The 16,843-nt window shown below is 33.6% G+C and overlaps 1 protein-coding gene across 5 annotated transcripts in view; it reads left to right on the top strand.

Annotated features, from left to right (window-relative positions):
- The window catches only part of ADGRB3 (adhesion G protein-coupled receptor B3), a 714,356-nt gene that overhangs the window by 542,198 nt on the left and 155,315 nt on the right, over positions 1-16,843 (top strand). For all 5 annotated transcript variants that reach the window (XM_077903497.1, XM_077903496.1, XM_077903499.1 and 2 more), the window contains 2 exons: positions 13,015-13,141; positions 14,762-14,865. In XM_077903497.1, coding sequence (XP_077759623.1) covers positions 13,015-13,141; positions 14,762-14,865 — 231 coding nt within the window. The remainder of the gene's footprint in view (positions 1-13,014; positions 13,142-14,761; positions 14,866-16,843) is intronic.

Raw genomic sequence — 16,843 nt, 5'->3', positions numbered from 1 at the left:
TATGTATTCTAGTTAGTTGGCTACAAAACTAGGTTATTTATATTGTGTAACATTATGTTCCTGTCTGATTCTCTTTAAAGAACTTGGAGTCCTCTTCTTCAGAAGAAATTTACCACTGGCAGATAACGTGTAACAACTATTCTTTATAAAATTTATCAACTAACTATGGCAGACATATCTATATTTTAACTTTTTTATATACTTGACTATGGTTAAGAGAAAAACATGATAACTGAAGGATACAATGAACATAACTGCAGTATGCAACTTTGCTAAAAGATTATGTAACTCATAGGTAAATGTGCATGATGTCCTTGGTTTTTAGGACTGAATCAGTAAGCAAAATTTAAAGTAGTGGTTGAACTACCTCACTATCTGTGTGGATTATTAATGCTCACATCTTTAGAGATAACTTGAGCTATGCTTTCTCGTCACCAAGAAATAAATGTCAAAATTTCCTGAGATTCTGCAGCCTTTATGTAACAAGAATAATACTATAACATATATTGTGCTATACTATAATGTACATTATAGTAATGGGTTTGCAGCAGTCAGAAAGGAGATATAAAGATGGGAGAAGAAGCCCAGACTTTTATATTAGTGATGCTATATTAATTATGACAGAGAAGACTTTCCTATTATAAGCTTCATTTTTAAGATACTTGAAACTTTCCCATAGGAATTTTTCTCATGACAGGTTTTTTATTTTTTTTCCCTAGTAATGAAAATAAGGAGATTGGTTTTTAATATTTTGAGAGATTTTTATCTGAGAATAAAAGTGTTTCTTCTATCCATTAGAACATTTTTTAGGTACTTTACTTTCTGAAACCTCAAAACAAATAGCTTTTTAATGACCTTCAAACTTGTCACCAAAGAAGAAGTTTAGTGCCTTTGGTGTATTAGGCAGTTTGATTTGCAAATAATTAAATTACAAGCATTACCCAATGCTTCCTCTGCAAATTATTGTGTCCCCATGTAGCAGTTAGCCCACTGCACCTTACAAATAAGGGGAACTTGCAATTAGTCAGTCAGTTACTGAAAATTAGCCATTCTTGGAATGTAAGTGTTGTGGGTACATGTTTTATATGTACTAAAAAGGAAACTAGAGCTCAAAATTGGTTGCTGGACACTGACATGGCACATTCAAATATGAGTGAGTTTTCTCCTAACAAAAGAGAGGGCAATATCAAGCTGAAATAGTGGCCAATGTAATCTACTTTTATTTAAAATCTCACTAAGACAGAATCACCTCATCCTCTGAGCTCAACAGATTGAGATCCACTCAGGAGACACAAAGTTGAGATCCAAAACAGGAAAGGCCTTGACTGCTCATTAAAATGTTAATTATGCCATGGAGGGTTCACTGCTGTCCTTCAACCATGAATTTTCACTGCTTGCCTTATTAATGTAGAAAGTAACCATAGTTCCAGAGGAGCAGCAGCATGATAGGAAAATATAATGCGCATTTATTCAAATATATGGCAACACATATTTCTTTAGATGCCAGACTTTTGAGAAATGGGCTCACATAGTTCTCTCCCTTTGTCACCACAGCACTAGCCACACACCTACAGTTTCTAATTGTGTTCTAGGTTTTGGAATTTTCTTAATTGGGTGGGGATGGACAAGCTGTATATTTGTCTCCATTGTACTTGAGAGCAGAGGCTATGTTTGTCTTTCAGTCTTTGAAATCTCTATGCCTAGTACAAAAAAAGGCATGAAAGCATTTTATATAAATTTACAAACGTAGGAGGTTAAAGCAAAATTTCATACTCTCCAAATTATGAAAGCTGGTATTTCAGAGTATCTACATCAGCACATAAAAGCCCTAATTTCACCTATCCATAAATTCATAGAATACTGCCTTTTCAAATGTATTCATGAAAATTTAAAAATCAACTTAAGGGAGCACCTGAGTGGCTCTGTCAATTAAGTGTCAGACTCTTGGGTTGGGCTCAGGTCATTAACTCATGGGTCATGAAACCAAGCCTTTGTCTGCCCTCACACTCAATGGGGAGTTTGCTTGAGATTTTCTCCCTCTCGCCCTCCCCTGACTCTTGTGTGAGTGAGCACAGGGTCTCTCTCTCTTACTCTGTCTCTCTCTCTCTCCCTTTCTCTAAAATAAATAAATAAATAAATCTTTTAAAAAATCAATTTGAGCATTGAACTTTAAAAAATCATGTTACATAATTCAGTTATACACACTCCTGCCTCTTCATTATCCTTTTCTGCATATCTTACCATTGAGGAATTAAAGCACAGGCTTCCCTTGACTTTCCATTGCTGCTCTCAGGTTAAGTTGCCATGTAGTCAGGAGCGTATAGCTTGGCAAATAAGTGGTATGAGATGTTCTGGAGTCTTTGAACAATACTTTCTCTGTGAACCCTTTTCAGCTATAGCAGCCACTCTACCCTCACTTACCTAATATCTTTTTTGCTTTGTGTGTGGGGGGTGGGTAATTTATGGCATCCCACAAAAGAGATCTATCTTCAAGATCCCTCAAAGCCAGAAGTTTGCAGAAATCACTACATTTTTTATACTTTCATATATTATTATTCTCGACTATACTTAACAGAGCATTTATTTTTAATATTCCTAATATCCAAAGAAAGTACTTCGAAGGAAAGGTTTTCATTGATGATTTTATGGTAATGGCAGTATTTGGGAGATAGATTACATCCTTTGCATTTCATGTCAGAGTATGACATGTATTCCTTCTCTGGTAATATATACTTTACTTCATATTTCACTAGTCCACCTGTGATGTAAAATGTGATTTAGCTGTTGGCCGTGTGGTTATGTGACCCCAAAGGTTCAGTAATCTCGGATTCTGTTTTCAGTTCTTAAAATCTTTATAGTAACAACAAAAAAAAAATTCTTGGTGAAACTCAATTCATATCAATCTCTTTCTTCTTCATAGAAGACATTAGTTCCTTTATTTCTTTTAACTATGGGTCATCTAAACATGGACTTAGTCATTCCCCTCTGAAATCTAGAAATGTTATGGTGCCGCCATAAGAGATCATCTTTGATGAAAAATCTTTTTCATGTCACTTGACTCCTCTGACATGATTTCTTATCAATAAAACGGTATATATGATCATCACAATATATTGCATTTATTTAGGAATCTTAACTTTTAAAAATATGATTTTCATTCCCATTGATAATGCTTAGCTCATATATCCACTAAATAAATAATTGATGAATATATCCATTATCTTCAGTTTTATCAACACAACATTTCTATAAGTGAGGTAGAACATGCAACTATCTAATTTTATAAATGAGAACACTGAGTCCCTGAGTAGGCTAGGGACTTCCTCCAGATAATAGCACTCTGGTGCGATGCAGCTGAAACAAGAAGCCAAATTTCCCATTGCCATATCTATGGTTTAAAAAACAAACAAACAAAAAATCCACACAGACAACAAAAACTATACTCAGGATAAAGATATTTGTTTTCCTATAGGTGCTATAGATAATGTAAAAGGGGAGGAAAGCTGGCAAGCTCTTTTGAAACTTGTCACAAACACATTCAGAGTGTAATTTTAATTAGAAGGAAAAAACCTGATGAAAAGTTATTCTAATATTTACTGACGCCATTATTATAGTTTGATTTGGTGCATGTACTTATCTCTCTCATCACATAGGTACAAATGTTTGCAGCCTGACTTTTATTGAATGAGCTTTTTGACTTTAAACACTGCAATGCTGCGATATTGATTAGTTTTTAAAGAATTCAATAGTTGCAAATGAGTGATATTGGAGCTAGGACAAAATTGCTTGAATAAATATGTGACTATGAACCACTTGGGTGTGAACAGATTATTTTCTTAGTTTATATTTTAATTGAATTTAGTTTTTCATATGCAGACCACTTTATTTCATTTCTATGTGTTTGTGTATGGTATACTTTCTTCTGCCACTCCAATCATTTCCATTTCCTTTCTATTAGTATACATGTTCCCAAATTGCACATAATATACTGAGGAAGTGAGCAGAGAAACATTACTCTAATATTCAGGTTTCCTTTTGTCAGAGTTCTAAGAATATCATGTCATCCAAGTAGTCATTTAAACTATATAAATGTCCAATGATTTTTGCATTTTCCATGTAGGAAATGAATCATATTTTTGAAGTATGATTAATTCAAGATTTAAAATTTCTATTTTTTGAAACTAAGAACTCTGATATCAAAATCACATATTCCCAGCTCTATCCCAGAAACAAAGCATCAGGATTTTGAGCGAATTAAACTTCAACCTCTAATTGATGTCTTAGTTTCACATCTCAACAGTAAATTGTTGAGATCTATCCTTCTCATTTGGGTTAACATTACAGACATATGCTCAAATTTTTAACTTAGAAAACAGCTAACCTGTGACCCAGTGCCAGAAGTATGACTAGATCAGTTTACAGCCAAGCCACATCATAATTATAATTTCAAATGGAATGGAGGGAAAAAAGTAGTGTAATACAAATAGCTGCCTAAGATGCTTACTCAGTGATTCTGTTGTTGAATATTTTTGTGTCAGAATTTTAGCCTATGGAAAACTATTGTGAATCATAAGTGTACCTCTTACACTGTTTTAGGAAATACTTTTGGCAAATAACATTTAATAGTATGGTGATTTGACTTAGAGGTTGTTAAAAACTATGAAAGAATTCACAAATCTTGTAATTTCTTCCCAAGGTATTGCTGGGGAGGAAAACTTTCCTCTGCCTTTCTAGTTCTTCTTAGCTGAACTAAGAATCAAATTGACATGAGACAGATTAACAAGAGAAAGTAAAATGTGATTTCTTCTATACAGGGAATCTATACAGACACGGAATTCCAAAGACAGGCAAAATGAAGTATATGTGTAATCCTGAACTAAGGAGAAGTGGATAGGGATCTGGGATTTCAAAGGGAAGAAACACACTTAAGAGGAAGATGAAAAAGAGTAAATATAAACAAATGTTTGCTGTGGTACTCAGAAACAATAGGGCAGAGGACTCGAAAATGCTGTCCCTTTCTGAGCGCTGACCCTGCATGTTCTTAACTCTGGTTGTGTGCTTTTGTTGTATCTAGTCCTCACTGAAAGAACAAAGAAAAGAAGATCTACTTTAAAGTCTTTCAGATTTGGGTTCAATTCCTGTCACAGTCCTTTACCAGCTGGGAAGCCTTAGCATAGCCACAATCTCATGGGTCCATTTATTTCTTTTAAACATATAATAAAGCCAAAGGTAGGCAGTCCAAGGCTTGCATGGTTGTTATGCAGATTGAGATCTCTAGTCAACTTCCAACCCTAGGCTCTTATATCTCTAGGGTCCTCATGATTCTAGATGGAGGCATTAAATCCATTTGTTTCAATAATCCTATCTGGGATAATCACAACAATATCTACCTTAATTTTTTTATTTAGGTTTCAAAAATATATATTTAAAGTATCTACTATAGCACCTAACATTGAGTTAGATATTCTGTAAAAGTTAACTGTTATTTTCATTAGTGTGATTATTATTATTTGCCTATTGACTAATTAATGATGGCACCTAGCATATTTTAACCTTTAATTATTAATAAATTATGGTGAAGATATTTATACATATTTATAACCCAGTAGATTTGCTTCCTTAATGTTATTTCTTCCCATACTTTTTTCTACTCTTATGATTTCCAGTTTTAAAAACAACAAAAAAATATTTTTCCACTTTGTCAGTTTTGTTTTTGCTTTGCAATTGAGTTATAGGAATTCCTTATGTATTTTGGATTTTAGCCTCTTATCAGATCTATGGTTAACAGGTATTTTCTCCCATTCTGGAGGTTGCCTTTTCACTCTGATATTTGTTTCCTTTGTTGTGCTGAAGCTTTTTAGTTTGATACAATCCACTTGCCTAGTTTTTCTTTTGTTGCCTATACTTTAGGAATGGTAATTGCTAGGGGCTTGGGGAGGAGGAAATGGAGAATTTCTATTTAACAGGTATTAAATTTAAGTTATGCAAGATGAATAAATTCTAGAAATCTGATGTACGACATTGTGTCTATAGTCAATACTGTATTGTGCATTTAAAATTTAGGAAGAGGGCAGCCCAGGTGGCTCAGCAGTTTAGCACTGCTTTCAGCCTAGGGTGTGATCCTGGGGACCCGGGATCGAGTCCCACATCGGGCTCCCTGCATGGAGCCTGCTTCTCTCTTTCCCTGTGTCTGTGCCTCTGTGTGTGTGTGTGTGTGTGTGTGTGTGTGTCTCATGAATGAATAAATAAAATCTTAAAAAAAATTAGGAAGATCTCATTTTAAATGTTCTTACCACGATTTTAAAAGTAAATAAATAAATAAATAAATACAAGCTATTACTGGCAATAAAACTGGTGCTACCATTCTTGTAAATGATGTTCAGTGACCCTTAAGGGCAATATGTTCTTGGTTTTAATGTGTATTTTATGACAAAGAGGCAGTGACACTATACCTGCAAGATAATTTCCACTGAAGCTCTCAAGCTCCAAAAGATAATGTGCAAATCTTATATGTCCACAAAATAACCTAGCTCAGTGTCTGCATTGTATTAGATGCTGAAAAAATATTTGTTAAATAAACAAATGAATTAATAGTCTAGGAAAGTCCAACTTTTTATATCAGGTCAAAATCTGTACTGGGTATTTATTCAACAAACATTTATTCAGCACCTACCATGTTTCAGACACTCTTAGGATCTGGAAATACTAAAGTGAACATAACAATATTCTTGTTCTCAAGAAGCTTACATTTCAGTAAATAAAGACAGGCAAAAAAAAAATGAATTTAAAAATACATACCTAATACATTAGATGGGATACGTGTCATGGGCAACAACAAATCAGGGCAAAGACAAAGGGCATATGAGAAATTATTGGATAGTGTACCAGTTATTATATAACAAACCTCCTCAAATCTTAATGGCTTAAAACAGCAACTACTTTATTTGCTCACAATTGTATGATTCAGCTGATTGAGTTCAGCTGGTTGGTTCTTCTGCTGGTTTCATCTGGTGTCATTCATGAGATTGCAGTTTCCTCTGGTAGTTCAACCTGGGGCTGGATGATCTAGTATTGTCTCATTCACATGACTGGTAGTTGGTGCTGTCTCTTGTATTCAGTGAAGTGTACCTGGGCTACTTCACTTGATAGTGGAAAAGATGATAGGAATAAAAACTGCAAGGTCTCTTGAAATCTAGGCTCAGAAGTCATAAATAATTTCCACTGCATTCTTTTGATCAAATCAAGTATAAGGCTTACCAAGATTCAAAGGAAAAAGAAATAAATTGTACCTTTTGATGGGAAGAATTATATTCCCAATCAGATTACCAGCTTCTCTAAGAAAGAAAATATGTTATTTTTAAAATAACTGTGTCTTCTACTTTAGCATTTGAAAAGCACACACTATATACTTATTGACTGGTTAGTGAAAGTCTTGCTGCTGGATTGAACATAATCACTATAGCATGCTGACTCAGAATTCATCCTCAAATGATGTTTGAAGACCAAAAAACAAATAGATGACCCTGTTTAGTTCCATTGATACTCTTCAGATTACATTTCCACTATATGCTGAAGAACAACAAATGAATTAGAGCTAAGACAATTTGTCTGGATCCAGCAGTACTAACAGTCATTTCTTGAAATGTAAATAATCATTAAATTAACTAAACAAACATCATTTAGTCCCTACTAAGTGAAAAGCCACATGGCAGAGATTTAAAAGCAAAAAGATACAGTTTTCAAAAAATACTGAGATTCTAGTATGGCATGGAGAGTTTAATTTATAACTAAAGAAAGTGAGATGAATTTATCAACTAATATTCTAGTGTTGTATGGGAAGCATTAATAGACACAGAGGATTGTGAGGGAAGATCTAAATATAGAATATTCTTGGAATTACTTCATTTCTCTATAACAAATTAGAAATCTAGTGTTTTGGTATAGAGGGGTCACTGTTAATTCTAGGCCCAGCACAGTGTATGATAACTGCTCTTTCTGGTGGTAGCAAAATAACTGCTCCTTAATTTTATCCCTTTGAATGAAATATATATACTTTATGTGGCGTTACTCTTTATTTATTGTTACATGTATACATACACAATAGTATAATTGTGACTATATACAGTCATCATTATGATTGATATAAACATAATTTTGAATAACAAATCTTCCACTGAATCCCAGTAAAGAGAATATAATTTTTAAAAGGAAAAAATAATTTACAACTTTTACACCGTATTATGTGTTCAGAATTTGGAATTTAAGGTTTTGTATCACCCCAAACAGTAAATGAACTCACTACAGATACAGGATATGTTTTATGTCATGAAAAATTGGTATAAAAATCAATGTTTTTCTTTAATGTATCATAGAATATATTACTTAAATATAAGATATATGCCATAGAGTATGACAATCTACCTGCCTTCTGCTAACTTTATCCATTGATAACTCAGTTTGTTAAAACTCTGACACTAGAGCCACAATGGTTACAAGTGTAAATTATTTTGCAAGTGTATTTATATATAACTTATAACTTCATAGGACATGTTACATTCTGTTTTAAAAGAGATTGCAATTAAAATTTAGTCTTACAAACTTTTAGTATGGAAGTGAGGAACTCAATTTTGCTTCTCACTCTGACTTAAAACAAGTTTCCTAAATTCACCATAATTCACTTTTCTTATCTATAAAACTAAGTAGTTGGGATGGATCAGTGGTTCTTAACACTGACTGCACACTAGAATCATCTGGGGAGTGTTAGCAAAGTAATAATGCCCAGGACCCACCCTGGGGCTTAATTTTTAAAGGTGTCTAGGTAATCTTAATGTAATCAAGCGTAGAAAACTGATGGGCTAGGTACTCACTAAGGTTATATCTAGCAAAACTTTCTAATTTTTTATTCACTCTTTTGACATAGTAACAGTTGCTAGAACAATATTTTCAATATTTGCAATGTCTAAAGAGTAGAAATTACGCTCAAATACTATTTCAACTCAAAATTGAGAACATTTGCTCATTTGTACTCCAAAATTTACTGTGGGAATAATTTACACCAAGAGCCATATACACATCATTTACATGGATATAATCTAGACATTAAAAATAATATAGATTCACCTAATTTTTAGAAATTAATAACTATTATTATGGGAAGAAATTACTTTCTTTCAGGATATATACATCATAAGAATAGTGTACTCAGAAATTGTGTGTGAATTTTTGAATTGCCATTGTAGTTATTTTGATTTTGAATAAATGAACCATTAATATCTTAAGAGATAATAAACCCCCCTAAAGTGTATAACTTATTCTTAATAAATACTTTGCACATTGATTTATTATAAAGCAGGATAGACAGTTTTATAAAAGAATTATTCAAGTGAAAAGTCGAGTTATATTGATATTTCAAAAGATAAAGTTTGATTTCTTGGAACAGTTTTGAGATGTGTAAGTTTATGCTATCAGGCTTTACCAAACAACTTTTTGTCAAAGAGAACAGATAATTTTTTCTGTAGTCTTAAATACTAGAGAATAAAGTCATATTCTATATTATTTATAGCTCCCATGAAATCAGGAATCCAATGATATACTCAGATCCAAAAGAAACTAGGTAGACTGTTAGGAAATTGGGGAAAGGCTTCAAATAAATATTAAACTATAATGTAATAGATTTTGTGTCTTATATTTTCACAAAATTCTGTGCTTGTGCGTATGTACTTTTGAATACTTGGGACAGGCAGATTCTTCTTCTTTTAGCCAGCCTAATAATAGGAAGAAGGAGAAGAGGTACAGATGACAGCTAACAGCTAACAGCTAACATGGGTGAATGTAGGTGTAACCCACAAAGAATGTGCTGGCTGTATGGAATTTCTGCAGGCCTAGTTATTTTTGAAAACTATTTGAAATAAATTTTAATGCCCAGGAAAGACATCGTGAAAAAGAAATATGTGATTTTCACTATAACATGTATGTCTGTATCATTATTTTGTGTTCTTTTCTGACATTGTCAGTCTATTATATCTTTAGTATTCATACATATTTCATTGTATATGTTTGCCTTATTGATGACAACCTAGACTTAATAATTAAAAGTAATTCATAGATATACCATTAATCATAGCATGAAAAAAACTATGACATTGAAAGAATAATATGACTGCTGGAATAATCCACATGTTTGAAAACTTTGTTCTTTGGGGACTGGGAAAGCTTTTTGCTTCACATTAGCTCTACCAAATATGAGTTTGCTTTACAAGATCTCCCTGAAATCAATCAGACATGTGTACCATGCTTTCAAAGAATTTTGTACAGTAGGAATAAGTTATGAAGTATTCGAAAATACAGATGACACATACTATAGGTCTTGTAATAATGACATGTATGCTTGTGATTTAGAAACTAATTTATTAGAGCTTATATGGTTTTAAAATATTAAGGGGTTTTATGAAACAAAATAAAATATAACATGAGAATGGCATCATGTTTATTGTTCAGCTCTTGGGAGTGACCAAATGCAGAAGTTGGTAGCTATCCTCTTACCATTCAAGATTTTACTCTACTACTCAAATGCTCCAAATTCTGATGTTCTCCTATCAGATGCATTATTTTTTGTTTTAGTTCTTGTTTTAAACTGAGAAGAGTACATCACACTATACTCAATCACTCATATTATTTATTAGTTTAATCAGATAAAATCAACAAAGAGATAATAATTCCAAAGAAAGGTAGGGACACAGGCTGTGTAGCCTAAGGAAGGTGCACATGAAAAGGGGCCCAGTAAGATTTGAAGTATTTCATACTTGGGCTGATGTAGACTGGTGTCATTTTCCAATTTTGCCTGAGCTGGGTCAGGTCAGAAATGCAATCTTGAACAAACTAAATAAATTGACCTACTTTTCTAAAGATGTCATGTCAAATCTACATGATCTTCAGAGTCCAGCATCATTATATTGAACATAGACTTAATATCTGACAGCCAAAGTTTAGTGATGCTAACATTTTCTTAATTAACTGGATACAAATATATAAATTTGTCTCATAGGAAGTCTTACAGTAAAGTATTTTTTTCCTTATTAAGACTTAGATTGTTTTATTGATCATAGCTACATAATGTGGAAAGTTTAAGCACTAGACTCCCCCTTGGAAACATACTGCATCAAAGGAGAGCTGCCATCCAGGATGAATAATGCAGACGTTATGCTTTAAACCATGTTAGGTTCTCTTAACTATATCTTTCTTTAAACTTTTATCAACTAAGTTAAATGTTTTTCATTTGGCCTTAACTGTTTGTCTCAAGAAGATAAGAGACAGACAGCTAATGAAATAAATTGAATGCTGCTATGGTTAGGTAGATTTGGAACTTAATACTGTTGCAGTTGGTTAAAGGTATAACTGATATATATTTTTAAATTTGATATGGCTGCATGACATTATGAGAAAGAAAAGGGACCTCCTAATTTTGATTTGGTAATACTTAAAAGTATTTGGGTGAACTTAGTTAAATTTTGTATGTTGTCCTTCTCAAATACAGTGTATTCCTTCTGAAAAGAATTTGTAATTAAGAGTACTGAGTGATGAATACTAATAATAAAAAGTCATATATATTAAGAAGATTGCTTCCAGATATCAAAAAGGATAGTGTGAATTATATTCTGTAGCTCAGCTTGGAAGTCCAACTGTCACAGAGAAGCCTCTCTCATTGAAATCTCTCAGAAATAGACTGCATGCATATTTAACCCAATAGCTTTAGGCATTCAAGGATGGAGTAGGTGAAATCAAAAGCACCACATTCAAAATTATGTGTTGTTTGCTCAAATTTTAGAGTAATTTTTAATGCAGATAATAATGTGGTCCAGAATTAAAACACACACATACATAGGTTTTGCTAGTTGGAGAGTTTCCATACTTGGGGGAGGGGAGGAGAAAATTGGTGCATTCAGTATATAACACATGTAATGATAATAAAGTTGATTGGTCGAACTCTCTAGCTTTTTTTTTTTTCTTTTCTTCCTCTTCCTGTAGAGTAGTTCAGCTGAGGGTGGAAGGGTTCTCCCCTCTCTTACCCCCCTACTGAGAAAGCGTAGGTTGATACCATTTTTATTGTTCTGCTGGGGTGGGAAATAAACCATATGCTTTAGAATTTTGAATGGCAATACCAAAGAGAAAATTGAAGCAGGCCCTTCTTTCCCCCTTCGTACTGGACTTTGGGGTAGGATTATTCTTCCAAATGTTCTAGGAGACTTGATGTTAGCTTAAATGTTTCTACTCCAGGGCAGAGAGGCAGGTCAGGGGAAGAAATGTCAAGGGCTTCAGAGGCGTGTTGGGCTGAATGAAGTGTGGAGTGGGAAGCTTATGTCTGAAACCTACCCCTCCCCTGGATACCAGGCAAAAGCAATGAGAGTCGTAACCAGCTGATGCCGCTGCTGCTGCTTCCCGTTTCCAGGGTGAAATTTTCACAGCAGCTAATTCTAAAGGGAGGAAAAATCCCTAACCAGCAGCGGAAAAGATCCTATCACCCAACCCAAGCTATATAACCTTTTAGGCAGGCTTTTCAGAGAAATCCGCATTTTAAAAGCCAGCATTCACGATCCAAAAATACAGGACGAGAATCAGAGCTGGTATGAAAATCTGAAAAGCCTCTTTACACTCTGAGTGTTTGAAACGATCCGATGAGCATAGGAAGTGGCTGCCAACGCTCTGGCGGCTGCTCGTGCTGCCACCGCCGCTGCTGTTCCTCGCAGAGGGCTGGACAGAGCTAGTCCTGGTTTCAGCACCTCCGGCGCTGGACAGCTCTTTGCACGCTGCACCCGCCTGCTTGCTTTTTCCAAACACTCTCGCTTTGCATTACTGGAGATGCATCTAAATTACGTTCTGTTCAACAACAAGTAGATTTTTTTTTCCTGAACGGGAATTACAGTAGACGATTCTCTCAATTAAACTGCATTTTCTTCTTTACGGATTTGGCCGTCAGGCGTATTTATCCCGATCTCCCCCCCACCCCCCCCTTTGCAGGAACGAGTCTTTGGGAACGTGGTCCACCCAGGGATGTAAAACTGTGCTTACCGATGCATCCCATACGAAATGCTTATGTGATCGTCTCTCTACCTTCGCCATTTTGGCTCAGCAACCTAGAGAAATAGTAAGTAACAAAGGGAAAACAAGGCTTTAATGCAAAGGCAGGGACATTGTGGAGAGTGTTTCTCCAGGGAACTGCATTTTAAAAGGGGAAATGGAAAATGTTGCAGGGTGGCAAAATTGGGTTCGTCTCCTCCTTAGCTACAGTAGCTTGGTAAAATGAATTCTAGTTGGTGTGCTATAACTAAATTCTACTCAATTTTATGTCTTCTAACTTGAAATTTCTGCAGTATAGTTTTGAGGATGTACTCCATCATATTACTAATATGCTACAAACTTTCAAATAAAAATAATTGCAAAGTTAACCTTTATTTTAGAACTGAAAAGGTGGTCCGGGGAATTTGTGAGAATACTGTTGGTAGTAGAATGAAGACCCCAGACACTATAAGCCAAACATATTGCATATCTGCATTGGATATTTTTAGTACAGGTTTTCTGGGGGTGTCCTTGGATATTTATTAAAAAAAAAAAACAAATGAAGTTTTCATGAAAGCACGGGCTGCCTGAAACTGTAAAATCATTCCTTAAAAGTGTCTAAGCTTGTAAAAAAAAAAAAAACTAGTTTCTGATATAAACAGCTGCATAAACTGTCTAAAAGAAAAATAATATCCTCATCAACTCTATTTTGAAAAATTATTTCCAAAAAAATTGAAATGCTGAAAAATAATTATTAAGATGAATGTGACTTTCTGTCTAAATTTGGCCTAAATATGCCTCACTCTTCTTACTTATTTTGTTGACAAAAATACATAATATAATTTAATGTGCTTACCTAAGGATTGGAATACACTTGATGTTAAAGTGTATTTCTTCAAACTTCCAATATTAAAAATAAGAAAAACAACAGATCTCATTAGTTAGTATCATGTTAGTGTCTAAAGAAAGAAACCTCTCAAATCAGTGACTGCTTATAATCTTTATATTTGTCTTAAAATATATAAGGCTTATTTGTCAAGGTCATGTATTTAGGGACTGATACTGGTATTGTGAAAATTATCTCTGCATATTTTGTTAATAGAAAAAAAACCCACAAAATATGTTGGAAGTTCTTGCATTTGAAATTTTATTTTCTTCTATAGCCTTATAGGCCAAGCAAGTAAAATTAAATAAGAGAATACTTGACTTAGAAAAAGTTGTCAAAAGTCAAAAAGTTTGAAAATTTTTCAGTATCTAGGTACCAGGTTGGGGTAACAATGAGTTATAAATGGGAAGATCGAAGTAAATTTTACCAAAAAGCATACTGTGACATAACTGGACTATAGTTGTTGAAAAAAAATGAATGCTGCTTCAAATTTCAGATAAAGAAAATTTAAGATGTGAATATTCACCAAGTTTTAGGTTCAGTTATTTATTGTAGAAAGCCATAGTGGGTAATATGCCATAATCAAGCATTTAAAACTCTAAGGCCTTTATTACTTCACAGTGGGAGAGAGGGGGGGAGCCAGAATTAGTCATTTTAGAGGTTGAGAATATATGAACAAAGTGGTTACTGGGTAATTATCTGGTAACTATAACAACTATATTGGCTGTTTTGAGTATTAGGTTAGTTTTGCTGAGTTTAGAAGTTATTTTCATTTATAAAAAATCATCTCTCCTTTTTGTGTTTCTTTTGCTTAATTTACAGATCATGGAATCCTCTGGTACACCTTCAGTTACCCTAATAGTAGGCAGTGGCCTTTCTTGCTTGGCCTTGATCACCCTCGCAGTTGTCTATGCAGCATTATGGAGGTATGTAATCAAATAATGCACTTCAAATGGGATACTCTTATTCAGATTAAATCTGGCAATATGATAATCATTGTATCTCCTTTCTTTTTAATTTACTAAAAGAAGTATTCTTAGAACAAAGTTATAATTGCTGTGATTGAACTAGAATAAATGAACTCAATAATATAATAGTAATAATAATAAAATTACCTAATTTTCTTGTATGATGAGAAAATAAATAAAACACACACACTTTTCTTCCCAATTCAAATGATGGTAGCTTTCAACAAGTTGCTTACTCTCAAACATGGTATTCTTATCTCCCCAAGTTCAGTCTGTTTTATTTATCCCAATTTCTATTGACTTTGAGAGTTTAATTGGTACATAGTAATTTCTCTGTTATAGACATATGGTCTCCAAACTCTTAAGTTTTAAGCTTTAAATTTAAGAATTTAAACACATGCTTTCAGTATATCCCAGACAATGAGTAAATCTTCATATTATTAATGCATTAACATAATACCACAATGCTATTGGAAAGACCTCTTGGTTGAATATTTCCAAAAACATCAGATTTGGACAAATTGGTTAAAGAAGTAAAAAATACATAAGCAAGGGGATGTGATTGAAAAACTTTGTTCTACAATGTTTGAAATTGCATCTGCTTGAGTGGTATATGAAAATTTAGTATTTCTCTAAGATTCCTTCTATGAATAAAAATTAGACCTGTATATTTTAGACATTTTATAATATCTACTCACATATTGATAAACAGTACATAACCAAATGGCCAAACTTCCTGTTGTATTCAAAAAATATTAAGTGTGTGGGCAGCCTGGGTGTCTCAGCGGTTTAGCACTGCCTTTGGCCCAGGGCGTGATCCTGAAGACCTAGGATCAAGTCCTAGGAGTCCCATGTCGGGCTCCCTGCATGGAGCCTGCTTCTCCTTCTGCCTGTGTCTCTGCCTCTTTCTCTCTCTCTCTCTCTGTGTCTCTCATGAATAAATAAATAAAATATTTTAAAATAATAAATACTATTAAGTATGAAACATTTTTATAGCCATCTTGATTATTAAAAATGTTTCAAAATGGTTATATTAGTAAATGGACAATTATATATTATTTCCTGAATATTTGCAATATTAAAATTGTAAAAGTAGCTAGTCCTTGTGTTTTACTGTTACTTAAGTTAAAAAACAACTCGGTTGAAGAAGTAATTATAATTTAATAAGGAAAGGTCATTTGATTTAACATCCTTTCAAAAAAAAATGTTGTCTATTATATTGTTCACTCTTTTGAGGATAAGAATTAATTACCCAGATATTAAATTGTCAAGGATATTAAAATTTTCATGCTTCAAACAAAAATATGTACACATTCTTGTTCCACTGACACAGGAACATAATAAAGGTTCTTTGAAAATCTGAAAAAATATGACCAATCTCATGAAATGAAAGAAATGTTTGGTCTATGCATGGCATTATAAATAATGGAATCCAGGCTTAAGGGGTCAGTCAAGTAGACATTGCCCTGGTATTGGAAGAGTAAAATGGACAAAGGCTAGGAAGAAGACAACTTTGTCTCCCACAACTGGCTAAACTGCACTTTTTGGGAAATGAGGCAGTGTTTAATGGCCAGGATATTAAATAATCTCAATAGTCATAATTCATACTCACTGAAGCAATTACAACTAAGTTCCATTTCTTAATACTTAGGATTCAGGTACCAATTTTACCTTTTTTTCATCCCTAAATACCTATAGCTATCAGTAGCACAAACACTGCCAGTATAAATGATATATAAGGAAACACAAAATTAATTAGTTCATAATAAACTTTTCTTTAATCCAGAAAATCCAGGGAAATCACTTAATAGTCTTCTAAGAATTATCCAAACATCTGAAAGGCTCTGTTAGTATGTGAAACTGAGAGGTGTAGAAGAGAGTACCAAGAAACAGCATAAATTCTGATTCCTAGTATTTAGTGTCTAATTAACTCATT

The sequence above is a fragment of the Canis aureus genome, chromosome 7, assembly GCF_053574225.1.
Source record: "Canis aureus isolate CA01 chromosome 7, VMU_Caureus_v.1.0, whole genome shotgun sequence".
In the NCBI taxonomy this organism is placed as follows: Eukaryota; Metazoa; Chordata; class Mammalia; order Carnivora; family Canidae; genus Canis; species Canis aureus.
This window is presented reverse-complemented; position numbering and strand designations above follow the sequence as displayed.